Source organism: Mytilus edulis, chromosome 8 (assembly GCF_963676685.1).
Source record: "Mytilus edulis chromosome 8, xbMytEdul2.2, whole genome shotgun sequence".
Taxonomy (NCBI): Eukaryota; Metazoa; Mollusca; class Bivalvia; order Mytilida; family Mytilidae; genus Mytilus; species Mytilus edulis.
This window is the reverse complement of record NC_092351.1, coordinates 69,996,479-70,019,034: the sequence shown is the minus strand read 5'-3', so window position 1 is coordinate 70,019,034 and position 22,556 is coordinate 69,996,479. Positions and strand designations below refer to the sequence as shown.

Here is a 22,556-nt window from a genome sequence, read left to right as displayed (position 1 = left end):
CCGTCGTCGTCCGTTAACTATTACAAAAAACTTCTCCTCTGAAACTATACTTGGCTAGATTCAACTAAACTTGGCCTACATCATCCTTGGAGTATCTTGTTTAAAAAAACAACCAAGATGACCACCATGGCTAAAAATAGAACACAAGGGGGTAAAATGCAGTTTTATGCTTATATCTCTGAAACTAAAGCATCTAGAGAAAATATAACAAGGGGTAAACATGTTCACAGGTCAAAATATATCTGCCCTGAAATTTTCAGACGCATCAGACAACCTGTTGTTGGGTTGCTGACCCTTCATTGTTAATGGTTTTTCAGGTGTATAGATGTATTTGGCAACATATTTCGTATCATAAACTGTGTAGTTGTGCCAAAATAAAGCTCGGAACTACCCAGGGAAAATTGGCTTGAGTCGTATTTGGTCGTAATGTTTGAACCTATTATGTTTTCCTTATGCCTGACTATCATACCACAGCAATATATAAATGGTTATGCTTACAAATGTTTTATCAGTGTGGGCCCCTTCATCCTGGAAAATTACAAACATGCACCACGATCTCACATCTTGCATACAATATACAAAACACAAAACATAACACTACGATTTCTTAAAAACATTTTCACATTTAAAAGAGATATTAATGTTCATATAAAATATATTACATAAATCACCTTAAAAGTTATATATGTAAATCTACTAAATCGTTGCATTCCAAATTACCACAACAAAAAATGTGTCACATCTACATTACAATGGAGGGGATGGTATCATACGTACTGCTCTTTGACATGGGGATAAATCACCGGGAAATCGGGATGACGAATTGTAATTTGATGAAAAGACATAATAACAATCTTTGTGTAAAGTAATAAACCAGTCGTATCTAAGATATTAATAAATATTAACTTTAAACTTATATATTCACATTTTGTTTGCCAAAGAGAAGATTTTTCTCATCGATATTTTGAAGAACATATTAGGTTGTTCCAATGTGATCAAATAGCTTTAAGGACTTACTATATTCATAAAGTAAAAACGTCGCAGTTTACGAGGCTTTGTGAAGGTGATTTCAATTCATTTTTGGGGATTATATATTACAATGAAAGAAAAAATTCAACTACTTTTATTCTTTATATATGGAATAAATGTGTTCGCTGGTAAGTTTCAACTTTAATGATAGCAGATGTGTGTATGATTTGAGGGAGTGAAAACTGGGAGCCCTTGAGCAAACTCTAAGTCTGAATGAATGAATGAATGAATGCATGAATGAGTTTTCATAAACTAACAGATGATATTGTGCACATATCTTTTCCAATTAAAAGGTATTCATGAAAAGCAATAGATGACCAGCATATCCAGGCTTATGGAGGTAGAAAGTCATTGTGAGAAAAACGCCATTAACTATATGTTAATAACCACTTCAAGGCTTAGGAGGGTACATTGTCTAAAATTTGCTTTTTGTATATTTATCTAGAAGATCTAGTCATGTTTTTATGACATTTTTGTTGTAAAAGCAAAGAGTCATTTCGAATACCGGTATGGAAATGAGACTGTTCTATGACGACTTTTATTTATTGAAGGCACTAATTTATAAAACACAAAATTGTATTTATTGGCTCTTGGTGATGTTCAATAGCGTATTTGAATAAAATATCAAAGACTTAAATTTACTACAATACAAACAATTCTGATCTCTATTTTAGAACATGTAATTTAAACTTGTTGAAATGAAGTTAGCTTCAAATTTGTCAATATAAACTTTAAAAATTCCTTTTTTTTAATTTAGATTTATTATGCATGTGTCTCTAAACATAGTATGCGACGCGTAACAGTTTATGAGGTGTTCTCATATATGCATTTAATTCGGTGAATTTATTATGGATATATTTCAGACTTCATTTATAAAAAAAAATCTTTAGAGCAGTCTCAGCCTTTTTGTTTTGTTTGTAGCTCTATTCTAGAACATGTAATTTAAACTTGTTGAAATATGTTTAAAATTTGTCAAAATAAGCTTTAAGAATTCCCTTTTTTTTAGATTTATTATGCATGTCTCTTTACATAGTATGCAACACGTAACAGTTTATAAGTAGGTGTTCTCTTAAATGCATTTAATACGGTGCATTTATTATTATGGATATATTTCAGACTTCATTTATGAAAGGAAATCTATAGAGCAGAATTTTTTTTTTGTATCAATTTAAATGTAGATTCAAATATTTTTCACTTCACACAATAAACTAAAACTTCTTCAAAACTTATATATGATGTATAATTCGGCGTCCGCAAAAAAGAAGCCAAGGAAAGTGTTCATCTCTTCTTTGCAATACGTATTTCATTGAATCTCGATATTTATCATGTTTATAATTTTTCTAACAATGACGTTCTACCTCCATAAGCCTGCAAATGTCATGGCGGGTCACATATATGCATATGACTGTATCAAGTTATTTTTCACATAAGGGACGACATTAAAATTTCAATGTATAGGATAAAAAAATTAATTCACATAGTTTTTTGACTGAACCCACCTTCCCGTCTCTGAACTTAATTTGGGAAAAATTTATTGACCAATATTGATATATGTAAAATCGATTTTGGATTAACAAAACCTGCAGCAATTTTAACCACCTAACCCCCACCTCTCATCCTCAAACTATTTGATTTAAGTTTTTTTTTATCCTACATTAATCTTTTGATGTCGTCCCTTATATACAGAAAAATTCTTAATATTTGCGTAACGATAGTACTGATAGAATCATATTCAAAACAGTGTAGCTGTGGCCATTGATTGACAACCTTAAATTATCCCATTGACTGGGGCAGATTATGTGAACGTTTGTCTGTAACAACCACTGCTCACTATGTACTTGTTAAAGGCACTTAAGCTGTGGGGTCACAAAAGGTTCTCAACACCTAAATAAAGAAATTAGAAAAACTAATCAGGAATAACACGATGTTTTGATTTATATCAATAATATAAATCAAAACATAAAGCTATTCCTGATTGATTTTTCGAACTATTTTAATATTAAATGCGTTAAGAACCTTTGGTGACCCCACAGTTTAAATAAATTCTATAATAAGTAAGTAGTGAGCAGTTGTCGTTACAGACACACGTTCACCTAATCTGCCCTAGTCAATGGGATAATTTAAGGTTGTCAATCAATGGCCACAGCTACACTGTTTTGAATATGATTCTATACTATATTGTGATATACGATTTGATGTTATGAAACCGTTTAAGCAATTACATCGACCAAAATAGCCTTCTTTTCTATTAGATATAATACAATGCTTGGTGTTTATGTTTATAAATGGGTCAGCACAGCTAGTTTGTGCTATTTTTAAACACAAACACCCAGTATCGTAATACAATTTATAAAGACATTGAAATTAAACAAAGGCTATTTTGTTGACCGAAATATTTGTCTAGTATACGTAAAAAAAGTTTATTTCATAACATCCCCATAACATTACATAATTTTGTTAATATATCAAATTAACACCGCTGCGCAACAATTTGTAGACTTTTATATTTTTTTCCTAATCTGCGAATCGGCGGTTCGGTATACACATTAAATTTGCTGGTTGTGTTTTATATATAGACTTCTATCTATCCATATATGTATATATACCCAAACTTTGCCCAATAATTCTTTTTTTCTTTCAGGTTTAAAAGATCTTTAAGATATTCAGATATTTGTTACTAGAAAAGGTTACACAAATATTAAGTGCTTTCTTGCCACGTTTTTATCATGCCCATATCACCCCAAACGATGACTGTCATTTCTAAATTTACATTTATATGTACTAATATACATGTATCTGCAGTCTCTAATGGATGATATAATATAAACTATAACACAAGTGATTAACTTTTAAACATGAAAGAATGAATTATTTCGAAACTTGTGATATAGTTTTTATTATGTTTATAATTTTTGGCCTCTAAAGACATTCATCTAGAAATTGATAATGAGGGTCGGAGGAAAACAAATATTTTCGACAAAAGAAATGATTTCAGCTTCCTTATCGTGAACTTTACATTTCTATGTAGCTTCATTCCAGCAGTGTAGTATGTAGTATATATATTTCCCAGCTGATTCGATATTTTAGGGCTTGTATTTCCTATCATAATTTCATTGACAAAGGGTAACTGCTCACAAGGTAGCTATCAAATCAAGAGTTCCCTTTGTAAGCTTTACGGACGCTATTACGAGTTGGTTGACCGTTACGGAATATCCGTTTCACAGATGAAAACGGATATGTTCCTAATGTCGTAACTACAATCATGTTCGCTTTCCCGAATGTGATCTAACTATTTAGACTTGTTACCGGCGGATTTTAATAATATGAGCAACACATGTGGAGTAGGAGCTGTTTTCCCTTCCGGAGCACCTGATATTGTTTTCGTGTTGCTCAGTCTCATCTTTGAAGTCGCAAAAACTAGTAAGCTTTGTCGTGATAAAAAGCTAGTTTAATCGTGATAAGAAGCTACGAAGTCTTTATAAAGGAGTTAATAGTCGTAAAAACCAGTTAGTTTAATCGTGATAACAAGTTACTTAATCTTTATAAAGGAGTTAATAGTCGTAGTAACCAGTTAGCTTAGTCGTGATAACGAGATAGTTTATTTGGGATAACAAGTTAACTTATTCGTGAAAACGAGTAAGCTAATTTGTAAATAAAACTATATGCTTTCACTAACCGGATTCCGTATATTTTACAGTTCCTTCCATAGTATAGAGATTTCTTGTTTTTGACATTTCTCTTGATTTTAATAGGTTAAATGAAAAAAACTATAATGCTTTTAAAGAAAAAAAATGATTTGTAGATCTATTTGTTTTCAGTTTTTTTTCATAATAAAATGTGAAAGTCCATTGAGTTGGATTAAATATAGACGATGCAAAGATGATGTAAACCTCATTGAACTGCAGGTGATCGTGGTTCCAGTCTGATTCATTAACCGTCCTTGTATGTTACTTAAATTTGCAGTTTTAGTGTTTGTTTTGGTCTAGTGGTTTGTCGTACGTACGTACGTACTCTGTGAAATAAAATGTTCAAGACGAGGCACATTTTTTGTTATATCGATAACTGTGTCATTGTTTTGAAATCTTATAGTTTATTTACCAGCTTCAGGTGTATATTCCTTATTCTGTTTCAATCATGTACTATTTGATCAGGATTTTTAGACTTTCCTGCTTTTCTTTCTTTATATAAGGGATATCTAAGGATGAACATGAAATTCAACGGGTTTATACAAAATTTCAATCCTGGTATCTATGAGGAGTATATTTTCATTTTTAATCCTTCTGTCGAGCTTACTTTCTTAGGCAACATAACATCTTTTAGAGCGGACAACGTTAACATTCAAATCAATTTGCAGGATGTTTTAGAAAAATTGCATAATTTTCCACCAGTTTTTGGTGTAGTTCGTGTTGCTTAGTCTTTAGTTTTCTATGTTGTGTCTTGTATCTTGTTTACTATTGTTTGTCTGTTTGTCTTTTAATTTTTAGCCATGACGTTGTCAGTTTATTTTCGATCTATAGATGAGTTTGACTGCCCCTCCGGTATCTTTCGCCCCTCAAAATAAGCTCGGAACTCCCCAGGAAAAATTGGCTTGAGTCGTATTTGGTCGTAATGTTTAAACACATTATTTTTTCCTTATGCCTGACTATCATACCACAGCACTATATAAATGGTTATGCTTACAAATGTTTTATCAGTGTGGGCCCCTTCGTCCTGGAAGAGAATTACAAACATGCACCTCGAACTCACATCTTGCATACAATATACAAAACACAAAACATAACACTATGATTTCTTAAAAACATTTTCACATTTAAAAGAGATATTAATGTTCATATAAAATATATTACATAAATCACCTTAAAAGGTATATATGTAAATCTACTAAGTCGTTGCATTCCCCACAACAAAAAATGTGTCGCATCTACATTACAATGGATGGGGATGGTATCATACGTACTGCTCTTTGACATGCGGATAAATCACCTGGAAATCGGGATGACGAATTGTAATTTGATGAAAAGTCAGAATAACAATCTTTGTGTAAAGTATTAAACCAGTCGTATATAAGATATTAATAAATATTAACTTTAAACTTATATATTCACATTGTGTTTGCAAAAGTGAAGATTTTTCTCATCGATATTTTGAAGAACATATTAGGTTGTTCCAATGTGATCAAATATCATTAAGGACTTTCTTTATTCATAAAGTAAAAACGTCGCAGTTTACGAGGCTTTGTGAAGGTGATTTCAGTTCATTTTTGTCATTCTTTATAAAGGAGTTAATAGTCGTAGTAACCAGTTAGCTTAGTCGTGATAACGAGATAGCTTATTGGGATAACAAGTTAACTTATTCGTGAAAACGAGTAAGCTAATTTGTAAATAAAACTATATGCTTTCACTAACCGGATTCCGTATATTTTACAGTTCTTTCCATAGTATAGAGATTTCTTGTTTTTGACATTTCTCTGGATTTTAATAGGTTAAATGAAAAAATGCTTTTAAAGAAAAAAAATGATTTGTAGATCTATTTTTTTCAGTTTTTTTTCATAATAAAACACACTAGTTCGTATGATATTTCATGTAAGTCTTTCAGTTTTGTTTCGGTAAAATATAACTGTCATGCGTGCATATATAAACTAATGATTTATAAATTTACGGTAAATGGTTATGAGCTTGAAACAGTTTGTGAAAGTCCATTGAGTTGAATTAAATATAGACGATTCAACGATGATGTAAACCTCTTTGAACTGCAGGTGATCGTGGTTCCAGTCTGATTCATTAACCGTCCTTGTATGTTACTTAAATTTGCAGTTTTAGTATTTGTTTTGGTCTAGTGGTTTGTCGTACGTACGTACTCTGTGAAATAAAATGTTCAAGACGAGGCACATTTTTTGTTATCCGATAACTGTGTCATTGTTTTGAAATCTTATAGTTTATTTACCAGCTTCAGGTGTATATTCCTTATTCTGTTTCAATCATGTACTATTTGATCAGGATTTTTAGACTTTCCTGTTTTTCTTTCTTTATATAAGGGATATCTAAGGATGAACATGAAATTCAACGGGTTTATACAAAATTTCGATCCTGGTATCTATGAGGAGTATATTTTCATTTTTAATCCTTCTGTCGTGCTTACTTTCTTAGGCAACATAACATCTTGCAGAGCGGACAACGTTAAAATTCAAATCAATTTTCAGGATGTTTTAAAAAAATTGCATAATTTCCCCCCAGTTTTTGGTGTAGTTCGTGTTGATTAGTCTTTAGTTTTCTATGTTGTGTCTTGTGTCTTGTTTACTATTGTTTGTCTGTTTGTCTTTTAATTTTTAGCCATGACGTTGTCAGTTTATTTTCGATCTATAGATGAGTTTGACTGTCCCTCCGGTATCTTTCGCCCCTCAAAATAAACTCAAAATCTCTTTCAGTTTTAACCAAATACATGGACCAAACGCGAACTAATATACATTCGATATACGATAGTAGAATATTGTAGGAAAAAGTTATGTTTATGCGATTTGTTACTACAAACATAATGTTACAATATTGTCGATGAATGTTCAGCATGGTTTCAGACCTGAAAACCTGTATCTAAACAATTTAGCGGAAAATTGAGATGGAAGCAAACGATGAATTCATAAAAAGAATGAAATATTTACGTATTGACTATATCCTCATTGTTTAAACTATGATTCATGGTCAAACTAGCCATTCGATTCTTATTTGAACTATTAGCTGAAAAAGGGGCCACATTGCTGTCTTATCAAACCGACTCTCTAATTTGTTAAAACTTTTAGACGCAGAAAGAAAGTCAAGTTTCCCCTATGTTTTACCCTGCAATTTGAAATTGACAATTCACGTTTAGTTCCTTAATTTCGAAATGAAAATTGTCTGGGTTTTATAGAAACAATTAAGACTAAAGGGCGGACCGATCAGTGGAGCCCGAAAAATATCTTAAACGTAATAAACAGGGGTCATTAATATTACATTTTGACAAAGACAACATATACAGCTCGTCTTCATTATGTTAACCTATTATTTGTAGATAGATAGATAGATAGATACTTTATTCTCTAAAAACTAGATACAAGTTTACAGAGAAACATACAATATAAATACAGACACAATAGTTAAGGTAAACAAATACCGTAATTATGATGACATACATGTTTATGGTGTGAAAAATTGATATATATTAAAGCGGGTGCACTTTTCTTAATATAGAGGTGTTCGATTAAAATCGACACGTGTCGCCGAATTTTTGAACAGGTCAGTAGTTTCTAGGTGAATGTTTATTTACGTTTAAAGTCGATTACCCTTCAGTAAAATTTAAAGTACTATTAATGAATACAAATGGACAAAAATAGTACGGCGTGCAAATCACGTTTATATGCACGTTTGGTCAAAGGCATAAATAATCATTTATATATGTCTATGGTTTAGTACAAAAAAGTTAATCGCTTATAAATGTATCAACTTAATCACAAAAAAAACCTAAGTTATAGGTAATACAAATGGGGATGGAAATTAATTCAAATGTGTTGAGGTGGGGAGCTATAATAAAATACATCAACCTAGATAAAAGATTGATTATTTTTTTCACCAACGAGCTGTTAAATTATGACAAAGAGTAATGATAATTTATTTCTAAAAACTAGAGTAAAAATAGTAAATAACAATTGCAATGGAATATAAATTTGTTAAAACAAGCGAGTATCTTAAAAAAAATCATTTCGTAGTTACATTTTTCTCCAATATTTATACTTCAAATACAAAGCAAAAATTTGGTGGTATACAGTCGATTAGTAGTTTCAGAATGAATTAATATAGTCTAGTTATTTCTGGCGTATACCGGTATTATTAAATAGAGGTACCACGATAATTAGAATTTGCGTTGTGTTGCCAACTTAATATTTGAAAAGGTAACTTAATCAGAGGGTCAATGTTATTTGCGTTGATTATAACCTTTGTGCACCATTTAAAGCACTCTCTAAGGTAAATTCGACAATGACTGTAAACGAACAAAAAAAGAATGACGTGAAAATCACGTACAAAAGAGGGACGAAAGATACTAGAGGGACAGACAAACTCATAAATCGAAAATAAACTGACAATGCAATGGCTAAAAATGAAAAGGACAAACAGACCATCAATAGTACAAATGACACAACATAGAAAACTAAAGAATAAACAACACGAACCCCACCAAAAACTAGGGGGGATCTCAGGTGCTCCGGAAGGGTAAACAGATCCTGCTCCATATGTGGCACCCGTCGTGTTGCTTATGAGATTACAAAGCCGGTAAATAGTCTAATTCGGTAAGTCACATTTATGAAAGGGAAGGGGATTGTAGTTACGACGTAAGGAACATATCCGATATCATTTGTGAAACGGTTATTCCATAACGGTCAACCAACTCGTGATGGCGTCCGTAATACAAATGGTGTCACACAATATATCCCTGTATTTGTATCTAATTTGGTAATAAGGTAAATCTTTAACAAATTATATCACTATAAATGGAAACTGGGTTCGTATTTGATACAAATGGGGATGTTTATTAATCTAATGATGTGATAGGGAGTACAATATTATTGAGAATTCAGAATCTTCCTCGATAAAAGATTGATTAACAAAAATTCTTCTGCGATAAGAAAATATTTTCTATCTTTTACACACTTCGGTTGACGATGTCATTATAGTTCTTTCACGTCAATAGTTTAATTGACTGTTTATGGATGGTTACTCAATACGTATTCAAATAAACTTTTAACTTATATAAACCCTGAAATAAGAGTAGTTTTACCTAAATGTCAATTTCCTGATTGGTATCTCGGTCACAATCTCGGTAGGTTCTTAATATTTGGGAAACACCGGTAAAAAATCAGGTGACCTTTTATAGAAATATTTTACTTAATATCATAACCTTAGGCATTTAACTTTTATAAATTTTATAGACATATATTAGAAATATTCTTCTTCAACATCATAACCTTAAGGCATTATAGTTTTCTATTAGGACTAAAATAACCTTTTATAGAGTTTTGTTGAGGTGATTTCAGGTCATTGGAGACAATAGTTTGAAATGAAACAAACTACTGCACAGATTTTATGCTTTATTCATACAATAAGTATATTTACCGGTAAGTGTTAAGACTTAATTGTATATCTGTAAAAAAAATTCGCAACGATTGAATTATCTGTTCTAGTTTCATAAACAGATTATTTATATTTATAAGGAAAATGAAAATAATTCAAATGACGAAAAGACCAACAGCTTTCTGCTATAGATAAATAAAACTTCTTTCGAATATAGAATGAATATTAGATATGTTTCACTAATCTTTTCAAAGTTTTAATTGTAAAATAGATTACTATGAATTTCCGTATTTCAGTATCATTTGTGTTATATGCTATTGTTAAACAAAATATTGTTGATCAATTTAAACAGAAATGTCACACTGACGTGCTTGAATCGTCAAAAGCTTAAAACTATCGTATGTATAAAGAAAACTGTAAATTTGAATAATATCTAAAAAAAAAGTTAGATGATAGAAATATTATTACATTATTAAAATAAGGAATAGGAAATCATAGATTAGATGGTAAAATGTTGCAAGAGAAAATGGAAAATGCTTAATTTGTAACTCTGGCGATATCGGAGATCAATTTCATTATATTTTTATATGCTCTGTATATAATGATCGTCGTAAGCAGTTATTGATAAAAAGTTATACAAATCAACCAAATTCGTCCAAATTTAATGAACTGATGAATAGTAAAAATCCATCTGATCTGAACAGTTGTGCAAATTCATAAGACTAGCCAATGTGCATAAAATTGAGAATGGAAATGGGGAATGTGCCAAAGAGACAACAACCCGACCATAGAAAAAAACAACAGCAGAAGGTCACCAACAGGTCTTCAATGTAGCGAGAAAATCCCGCACCCGGAGGCGTCCTTCAACTGGCCCCTAAACAAATATATACTAGTTTAGTGATAATGAACGCCATACTAATTTCCAAATTGTACACAAGAAACTAAAATTAAAATAATACAAGACTAACAAAGGCCAGAGGCTCGTAGGCTCTCCTGTGTAGCTAATATACTTGATATCATTTAGTTTAATATGCATACTATATTTTATGATATTTGCCTCTCGCTTACTTTAGCATAAATGTTTTATGTCTGTACATACACATTATGTGGTATTTATTGTGTGTATCTCTATACCTGTCTGTACATACACATTATGTGGTATTTATTGTGTGTATCTCTATACCAATGTAATTTGGTTTGTTGAGATATAAAGATATATAGTGTCAGTGTGGATGATTCTTAGAATTTGTATACTACAGGCAGAGCTCAGCATTATTAAGACCGAATTCTTCTGCCCCTATACTGCATATATTTACTAATTTACATTTGTTTTTTTATTAATTTTGCTATTTTCTATTTTTTTTTGCAATATAGAAACATAAAGCAGTTTCCCATTCAAAACAGGAGGCACACGAAAATGTAGAAAAACAGTTTATCTTTAAGTGTATACAGGCATGGATATCTGACAAGTACAGAATAAGCGAAAAATTAGCGCAAACAAATTGTCCGCGATCTCCTGTTTTGAATGGGCACTGCTTTCATTCTCTATATAGCAAAAAAAATAAGAAAAAAAAATAACAAAATAACAAAATAGCAAAATTGATAAAAAGCAAATATAATTTAGTAAATATATGCATTATAGGGACAGAAAAATTCGGTCTAAGCATTTTTAGGATATATCACACATCAATATTGTGTGAAACGATGAATATTTAAGAATAAATGCCGATTTTTTCATTAAAAGTGTATCTGAAAATTTTATCACATTTTACGATCATTTTTTTATATAAAAATAAATTGACATTTATATTTCAATTTTTTTATGGAATCCTCACACCTAACTTCTTCAGTGTAAAGGTTGATTATGACCACCCAATAAACAGTTATTTTTCCTTTAATGGAATTGCTGCATATAATTTGATAAGTTAATCATGATTATGGTGTCATCTTTTGCATTTCAGTTACATCAGCGCCTGTATTAACCATGTTAATGGGAACATGTGAGGATAGCGGTGTTATGCTTGCAGGTGCCGAAATCGATTGTAAATATTTAGAAAATCCTTCTGCCTATAATATCCATAAAAACCCCGACCGCTTTTGTATGAAGTATCAAAAAGAATGTTGTGTAACTTGTACCAGACTAAAACAGGTAATTGTTTAACAAAAAAAGGCAAATAATATCCTTAAATGTACAACGAAAGAGACTCATAAAAACGGTGTACACTCAAACAAACAAGTATATCTTAAAAAAATAATCTGAAACTCTCTGCTTGAATGACGGAAAACGTTTCCGTTTGTTTTTATTTTGGCGCATTTGCCATTTTCCTCGTGTAAATTCTAAGGTTTATTGTATTGCGTCGATTATAAACAGTTAAGTTCACGGCCGACACTCGGCTAACCGAGAGATTGGTCGGTTAATCTATATTGAGTATGCGGCTATATGGGAGATTGGTCTGTTAATCGGGTTGGTTCTACGTCTGTTAAGAGTAAAACGCACAATTTAATGTTAAACTGTATCAAATATACAGATTTTTGGCATATTATAAGAACCAAATCAAAAAAAGAAAAGTGTCTGACAAAATGATATCTATCATAGAACATTTTCCACTTGTAAAAACATTTCATAGTCTACGCAGTTTTCAGTAAAATTAAAAGGCGTCGCGCAAGTATGTAGTATTTATGCTTATACGCATAGGAATTTTTTAATAAAAGTCGAAACAAACAATTTTAGATATCATTTAAAGGACACAAAATAGTACTTTGGGTCTAAAAAATAAATTTGCATTGGTGAATATTTCATAATTGTAATATAACGTGAATATTACTACGTTTTAGTGAAAAATTATGGGAATAAAGTCTGTTAATGGGTTGGACAATTGAAATTGTGTCAGTTAAGAGTTATTTAGCCACAGTTATTTTTGCTACCTTTATATTTTCCCATAGAAAAAGTTAAGAATGAGATGTTCCTAAGTAATAAAAAAAAATGATAATACGGTGCAACAGTATCCTACGGAAGCGAATTAGCGCCACACATTTTTTTTAAAAATTTTCTTCCTATATTTGCGTTATAACGCAAACCTCAAATATCTTGATTGCAATTGTTCATTAAGTTTTGTAAAAAATGTCCGTCTGTCAGTCATTTCGGTTGTGATTTACTAGTAAGAGCATTTTTATTTTGACTTTCTTTGCATTTTATTGAAGGGTGTCACTTCAATATAGCGTGATATAAATTGGCCGCTGGAATATGCATGAATTTATTATTAATGTTTTCAATCAGCCTCAATTTTTGTGTCTGTTCAAAGTAGCACGTTCTCAAATCCGACTGAAAGTGTCTTTCTAATACAACACAGGGTACTGGTAAAATAAATATAAACTGTACATCTGTCCAGTGCATATAACGTGTTGTCATTCTCATATGCACATGCTATTTGTCACTGGACGAAAAATCCTAATTCGTAAGCATCCTCCAATTGGTTCTTTATTTCTATTACTTAATCATATGTTGTATACAAAAAAAAGTAAAATCACAAAAAATCTGAACTTAGAGGAAAATCAATTCGGAAAGTCCATAATCACATGGCAAAATCAAATAACAAAACGTATCAAAAACGAATGGTCAAGAACTGTCATATTCCTGACTTGGTACAGGCATTTTCAAATGTAGAAAATGGTGGATTAAACCTGGTTCTATAGCGCTAACCCTCTCACTTTAATGACAGTCTCATAAAATTCCGTTATATTTACATTGATGGCGTTAAATAAACAGACACAATAAATAAAATAGTCAAAATATGGGTACATCAGTCATCATCGTATAACAATTTCAAAAGGAACAATTTAACAGAACACAAAAACATCTACTATCTGCGAACACATTCATTGATTTGAGTGTCTGACATCAGAAAATTTTATACGTCACATAAATTTGTCGTTCAATGTGCATACAAACGATTTAAAAATTTTACATAGGCAATGTTAGTCATTCTCAAGAAGTAAATGGAAAGGAGCGAATGCAGCTACATTTGGTCATCTTAAGTTTTAATACATTTTATTCCGTTTAGTTCCTTTCTTCATAAGTGTAGAGGAGAACGACAGTTGTCCGCATGTAAACTTCTAGCATTTGTCACCAATATGAGTACATCGCAATCCGTTACTGTTTCAACACCCAGGGGTGTTTCATGTGTGTATTCTTAAACAATTATTATTTTTTCTCTCTTTTTTAGCAATGCATCACTCTCTACTGTTCTTATCTATTATTCTATATTCTGCTACTCCATCCAGATTATCGTGTATACCATGAGGGTTCGGATTGGGGGTGTTGTTTATTTCTGTATTCTTTAAAAGAGGGACGAAAGATACCAAAGGAACAGTCAAACTCATAAATCTAAAACAAACTGACAACGCCATGGCTAAAAATGAAAAAGACAAACAAACAACAGCACACACGACACAACATAAATTGTTATGTCACGTTTCTTCCGTGACGTTTTTTCCTTTTACCTTTTATTTATCTTACTCATCATTCTTTTTCTATTCTTTATATTTTAGCATCCCAATATATTTTACTTACTGATGTTTAGTTACATTACGGTGTTTATCTCTGATTTATATACTGGTTACCAATGTAGATGACAAGTTGGTGTCATGCATGACAATTAAACAGAATCCACATGACATATGCGACCATTCTTGGATGAAATTAACATTACTTTAATATTACACTTTTTGAAACCGTTTTTATCAATTTTCTATTTCCATTGTTTAAATTGTTCATTGTTCACAGTGGCGGATCCAGCCATTTTAAAAAGGGGGGTTCCCAACCCAGAGTAAAAAGGGGGGGGGGGTTCCAACTATATGCTCCCATTCAAATGCATTGATCGGCAAAAAAAGGGGGTTCCAACCCCCGGAACGCCCCCTGGATCCGCCACTGGTTCATGTGTTGTTTCCGTATATTTTATGTTTCATTGCTCATGTGTTGTTTCCGTATATTTTACTTTTATTGCCATTCATAACTCTTAACAGACCAATTAACAGACCGGGTTTTATACATCCGACCCATTAACAGACCAGGTTTTAATTAAAGATTGATTTATGTCACGAAAAAACAGATTTTCGTGAAGATTTTTCACACAATGATTTCAGTATGGTTAACAAACATAATGCCTGTCTTTGTTCGATGTTTAAAATATTGCATGCACGTAAATTCAACCAGCTTGTCATTTTGTGTACAGTTTGTGTGTGTAAAATGTGTATAAATTTATTGATGATTAACCCGCCTTTTCATTTTATAGATCGTACATTGAAGCTAGAAAAATAATAATTACACCACTGGATTCAGTACATAGAATTGTTTTGTTAGACATGTATATTTTTTATGATAAACATATATTTAAAAAGTTATACAGTGAAACATGCTGAACTTTCAATGATTTTCTCGATAACACCTGATTAACAGACTTTAGCCAACCCGATTAACAGACCAACCGCCGATATAGCCGCATTCTCAATATAGATTAACCGACCAAACTCTCGGTTAGCCGAGTGTCGGCCGTGAAGTTTAATCGAACGTATGCGATGAATGCAATTATGTACACTAATACGTAAACTCCGATATGTTTAGTTCAATTGTATTCAAACTGAGGTTTTCAAAACCGATAGCAGTGTTGGTGTTCTTTTTCAACCATTTAATTTATTATTCTAAAATTAAAACTTTTGAATTTCAATAATTGTGACCTATGTGATTATTCCAGAAACATTATTCGTTCGCATGGAAATAAGAATCAAACTTTTTTGCCACATTTAATCATAAGAAATTGCACATGTTTTTTTCAATATGAACCTTCATTTTTACTTTAAAATGGTGATGATTTTGTCCGTTTTTTTTTTAATTAAAAGAGAAAAGAGATACAACAAGAAGTCTAGAAAAATTGACAACACCCACCTGAACTGGAAAAGATAAATTATAACAACTAAAATTGAATAAAATGTATACAATTCAGGGAAACAAATAAATGTTCCAGAAAGCAAATATATAATATCAAGTAGGATCACTCACGACACTTGTGAACACACTGAACCGGAGAATACACGTTAAATAAAAGATCCCTCGGTTCTCAGCCACGACATAGCATATTTCTTCAATATGGGTGATATATTGCATCTCTGCTAATTTATTTGTATGCTTAAACGGTACGTTACTTACTTAAACATAACGTATCTAATGTTTTCAGAATAGTTACTACACAACAAAGAGTACAGCTGCCTCTCACACTTCGACAAAGGCATCAATTCAAATATCAGGTAATTTTCATTTACATTGAGATTGCATTAAATTGTTTAAAGTGCATTTTCATACCTATAGTGTTGCCATTTAAATAATAATTATAGCATAAACCTGTCAGTAGGTTTTTTTTCGTATTTTTACATTAGTACTCAATGTTCTACAACTTCGTTCTTTATTTGCATGTCCTTTTTAATTTTTTTTCTTTTTGAGCGTCATTATTTAGTTTTTTGTCGACGAAACGCTCAAATTGCGCAAATACAAAATTTCAATACTGGTATCTATGATCATTTTATTTATAACCCAATCCCTAAAATGGGAGTTATATTGCAAACACATTGTCAGCCATCTTGCCTGTTCACCCCTTCTTTATTTCAACAAGTACTGCAATTTCATGATATTAGAGAAAACAGAAGAAACACAAAACGACTTCCTACAACACAGGAAGACAGAACAGGACTAATGATCAAAATCCAATAGACGTTAGACCAAGCCATCTATCTGTGCATAAGTCACAAAACGTACAAGATATGAATGAAAGTTAGTCCTGGCGCTATGTACATGCTCAATAATTTGAAAACAAATACATTTTGTACTTACCAATACCCTCGGCTAAACCATATACACATTAATTAGAAGGTTTATTAAGGTCTTTTCTTTAAATTTCATTTCGAAAACTTGACAATCTTTCTTAAACGTGTGGAGTTTGCCTCTTTAAACATAAAAATTCCATAACGCCACTATCTATTTTTTCTCCATCTTTGAATGAATATTTCTATTGACTTATAAAAATGGAGGAATCCTTTACCCATTACCTGTCATGGCTTGGGGAGGGGCATTTACCAATTAATACTGACAAAGCACTCATGACATTATCATTGTCATTAAATTCAAACCTCAAACTGCGAAATAGACTTTTTCAACCGCCGATAGATCCAATTTTATCAATAGATGATCCTTTTCAATTCTCTATGAAATATTTTTTTGTAAATACCGTTTGGCAATTAAAAAAGAGATTACTAAAGTTTCTGGTATCCTGATACATAATAACAAAAGAACACTGTCCAGTGTTAAACAGCATGGTACTTAATCATAAACAAAGTTATATTATATTGTTTACAGAACAACCGACAGAGATGTGCAACGATACCGGAGTATGGATAGACGGCTTAGTTGAATGTAGATATCTGGAACGACCTTCTGCCTTTAATATCCACAAAAATCCTGCTGGATTCTGTCATAAATATTTCAACAAATGCTGCGCTACATGTACAAGATTAAAGCAGGTACGATGTTTTTAAAATAAAAAAGTTTGTATAAAAGTGTCAATAATTATCAAGAAAAACATTTGTCCAGATTGGCTAGATTAAAATGACTTTTCCGTTTAAGTAATCATAACAAAACTGTTTGCAACTTTGTACGACATATTGACCGAAGAAATGTTTGGTTTCCTCATTTTGACCACATAAGTCCAAACCTCCTGTTGATTTTATTTAAATATTCGTCTTTTACAAGTTAAGGTGCAAAATACCAGAGGTATATTCAAACTGATAAGTTGGTAAAAAAACCTTTCAACGTAACGGTTATGGAACTTTTCAATTCTTATCTACAGCATTATTTTGGTCACCTGTAGGTCTTAAACAAGAACATGGAAATCAATATCAAACATCTTTAACTTTCAATGCTTACAATGACACATTATATAAAATATATACGCTAATTTAAACTTTGAAAATAGTATAGTTATTTGTTGTACTCAACAGTTCATCCCTATTCCTCTATTTGCAAATAAAAAAAAAAGTTTATCAAAGATATTGTCTGCATCTATTTGCATTTTTTTTTCAGAATGGCTACTCTACAATTGGAAGTGCTTCGATAGTACCAACAGCTGCATCTCATACTTTATCGAAGGCATCAATTCTACTTACAGGTAATTTTAAATGAAATTTAGATGGATTGAACACGTAATTTCGAATAAGCTGCAATACAGAAAGATATTTTTTTAAACATTGTTATCTTATCAGTTTGATATGTTTTCAATCCTGTACTACGCTTTGTATACAATGATCCGAAACGCTCCATTTTACATTCTGCCCAAGGACCTCTCAAAATCATCTAGATGTGTCATAATGACACACAATTTAAAATTTATAGACAGGAAATACATTAGTTGATGTAATCATTATAAGAGCACAAAGAAGAACAAAAAGATGTCATTGCTTTGTAAGGAAAGCCTGGGTCCAGGATCTGTGGTTAAAGCAGAATGTTTTACCATCTACCATTTGATAAAGTACAAACCTACCACTGTGGTTTAGCGTACATAAACTCTTTAAGAATATGAAAATTAACAATACTGTATATGGATATCTTTGTAAAACCAAAATGCACAAGAAACGCTTACTTAACAGTCGACATCTGGCGTCAAAGCTGATCTTTGGACGTGCTCATGATGCTTAAGAATTCTGGTCATGAATATTGACAAATATCCACACATAATCAATTTATTTATCGAATAGAATGTTACTTGTGATCATGTTTAGTGGTTAAAGAGGATCAATAAAATTTGGATTTAATTCTCTGCCGAACTTACATTGCATTTGAAGCTTTACCTATTGGTAGAATGGTCAAAATATGTCTGAACTGAAAACTCCTGTGTTTGGAAATAAAAAAGTACCTCTGTTACTTTTTCTTAATTCTAAAATAACGCTGGCATGTCTTTAACAGCTTAGTGATGAATTATTGGTAAAGCTGTCTCATTTCGATTTCAGTACGACCAACAGAGTCGTGCAAAGACACAGGAGCGTGGGAAGGAGACGGCTTAGTTGAATGTAGATATCTTGAACAACCATCTAGCTACAATATCCACAAAAATCCTGATGGGTTCTGTCAAAAGAATTTCAACGAATGTTGTGTTACATGCTCACGATTAAAACAGGTAAGACATCTTTAATGCGTGTATCAAACTGTCCATAATATACAAAAGAGCTATGGTCTCCGGGAGTAACGTATGCAAGACAGCAATTGATATTTCATTGTAGTCTTTTATTGAAAACAAGTCTGTTCATCAATTTTGTAGTTGTTTTAAAACTGATTGCCATTCCCTCGTAAAAGTTGTCCGTAGATGCTATGATTTGATATTTTCATATTAACCCCTGTCTTCTAAAATATCATCAATCAGGAAACGGTATTAAACTTACGAAATATGTTGACCCTAAGGCATCAAAGAAGATATCAACTGATATTTTTAAAACTTTCTTATCTTTGTAATCCATTCAGAAAATGTTTAATTTTTAATTTGCGTTTCTCAAGCCGTTTCCTGATGAATGTTATTTCAGAAATACTTTATTCTTATGAATCAGTATCTAGCTTCTATAATATTGTGTTTGCAGTTGCATTATCTTGGGCACATCTCATTTTCATGTAGATTATTTGGTCCGCCCTTTAATCTTGATCTTTTAATTTTTTAATAGATTTTTGCTGAATTTACATGTTTAAGTTTGTTAGAATAGGACAGTTTACGGAAAACTACTAGCTGTAGGTCACTTTTATTTGGTAGACAGTTGTGGAAGCATTTGTTTATCGCATTTCCATGTAGGTTGCCTAAAAACGGAAATTTAAAATTAACATCGCTTTGGATGCAATAGAATTCTAAAGTGTTATTTTTATTAACAAACCATTGAACAAGTACATGATGCAAGTTTGTTAACCCCTATTTATTGTCGAATGTAAAAAAATCAACACATTTAAATAAAGATTCTTTTGATTGAAATAGTTAATGCAATTACACTTATATACATATGATTAAAATTGACTTTAATTTGTTTTTCAGAATGGATTGATAACACTTAATTACGTTACAGAAAAAACAATGGAGATTACATCGACAATAGAGAAACCAAAGTCATTAAAAACGACAGCTTATGAACACTTGAAACTACCAAACTTTGTTGTAACGATCATAAACTTTGCATTCAAGGTTATCTCAGGTTAAACCCCGAAAATCTTCAGTCCGGACTGAATCTGTATGATCTGTTACAGCTACAGTATTTTATCAACCTGTGACAGATTTAATTGCCAAACAGTTGAGGTTTTGGTTTCACATCTGATAACAGTTCACTGAGAAAAGACAATGACCTTAGTTTTAGAGGAAAGAATTTTTATTATCAAAATAGATATGCACTGAATATTCACACATAATGATTTGTTTTTGTTACATCATTCCCACTGATGTCCAATATATGGAATGTCTTTAGGATTAGGGTATTTGGATCAAGCTAAATCCAAAACACATTTTGGCATAATTTCCCGTCGGTGATAAACATACCCATTCACCACCTCCTATATTTGTCTTTCTGTTCAAGTACTCCTCAGTATACCATACCCCTAAATTGTCCATTATTTTCCAAAAACGTTTATAAATTTCCTTTCTTATTTCTGAATTTTCTGCTGAAGGTAACTGTCCTTGACCAATCCATGGTATTGAATAAAACTCCATTGTCATGATTACAAATCAACAAGATCAATTGAAATGAAGTTACATGTAAAGATATGGAAACATTAAAAATTGTATACACACTATATATTTTGACCTTCATTATACATTCTTTACCTAATGACATTTCAAGTGTTTGTTACAAAAGTAAAGCAAGGCTAGGCATCTGCAAGTCATCAGCTTCTTGTTGTCAAATATATGGTCATAAATTCATTGATAAAGAGAAACCATACAGTGGCTTTCCTCATCACTAAACTGATCAAAAAGCGGTGTACTTCGGGCTACAAATGAAGTAAATAATAATAATGATATGATTTGAAATAGAAAACGTAATGTAGATGCATTCGCAAACTGTATGGTATTGGTTTTGCTAATTGTTAAAAGCCGTATAGTTGTTCACATTCGCGTCATTTGATCTCCGATGAAAAGTTGTGCTATTTCCGTATCCTTATATATAAAACGGGATAGTACATTGATGACTGAGAAACCAGTCGACTAAAATGCCTGATAAAAAAGTCAAATAACAAAAATACCGAGCTCCAAGATAAATTCAAATCGGAAAGTCCCCTTTCAATGTTTCACACATAAAAAAAACCCTACCATAACGTATTATAATATTCCAGTAATGATATATTGAAGACTTTCGTTGTGTAAAAAAAATACTGTGTAATAACATGTCCATGTTCCTAGAATACATAGTTAATATGATTGAGACAAACAGAAACCTATTCGTTAGTACACCAAAAACGATCGATTAGATAGTTTTAAACTAAACTTGCATGTTTATATGAAGTAAGGGTGGTATACAATGGACAATAAAGATCATCATAGTCATCACAAGATAGATGCTTGAGATTTGTAAAGTGTTGTTTTCAGTTTTTAGCACTGGTTTAATACACGAACGTTTCTGGCGTATAGATAAAATTAAGTCCTGGTATCTTTGATGAGCTTATTTACAACCACTGGGTCGATGCCACTGCTGGTGGAGATTTATTTCCACGAGGGTATCACCAGCCCAGTAGTCAGAACTTTTTGTGCTGACATGAATTATCATTGATATTGTTATATTTATAAATTAACTGTTTACAAAATTTTGATTTTTTTGAATTTTTGAAACACTAAGGCTTTCCTACCTCAGGCATAGATTACCTTAGCTGTATTTGGCAACACTTTTAAGAATTTTGGATCTCAATGCTCTTCAACTTCGTACTTTATTTGGCCCTTTTTTAATAACTTTTTTGGATTCAAGCGTCACTGATGAGTCTTTTGTAGACGAAACGCGCGTCTGGCGTATAGATAAAATTTAGTCCTGGTATCTTTGATGAGCTTATTCATCAGTTCAGTAGTCGGTTCTCGGTTCTAGCGTGATTTATAAAAAAAACCTTTCTAAAATTGTCCGTTTATAAATTTATATTTATTATGAAATTAGATTTCAAATAACTCAGTCAACGTTGCCTTAGATGTATTTAGCTATCATTTGATGTTCATTAGTCATTAAGTTCTTCAGCGTATATATATTTATACATCCTTGGCTCTCAAGTTTTCGACTTTGATCATTCATGGTAAAGATAAATCCAGAAAAACGCTTCCGACGCATGAAACTTTTCTTTTCATTTTGTTGTTGTTTTCGAAGGAAAAATACTCATTCTATCAAGAATAA

General features: G+C 31.7%; 1 protein-coding gene across 3 annotated transcripts; it reads left to right on the top strand.

Annotated features, from left to right (window-relative positions):
* The first annotated feature begins 898 nt into the window (after positions 1-898).
* LOC139486153 (uncharacterized) lies at positions 899-20,601 on the top strand. 3 transcript variants are annotated; one of them, XM_071270895.1, is made up of 7 exons: positions 899-1,157; positions 12,086-12,273; positions 16,355-16,424; positions 17,527-17,690; positions 18,250-18,334; positions 19,173-19,339; positions 20,234-20,601. In XM_071270895.1, the coding sequence occupies exons 1-7, from the start codon at positions 1,100-1,102 to the stop codon at positions 20,393-20,395; spliced, it is 894 nt and encodes a 297-aa protein (XP_071126996.1). In that variant the 5' UTR covers positions 899-1,099; the 3' UTR covers positions 20,396-20,601. The 3 variants fall into 3 exon arrangements, with proteins under 3 accessions (XP_071126996.1, XP_071126999.1, XP_071126997.1); XM_071270898.1 differs by having other exon boundaries at positions 952-1,157; positions 17,539-17,690; XM_071270896.1 differs by lacking the exon at positions 899-1,157 and adding an exon at positions 10,014-10,168.
* Positions 20,602-22,556: the final 1,955 nt, after the last annotated feature.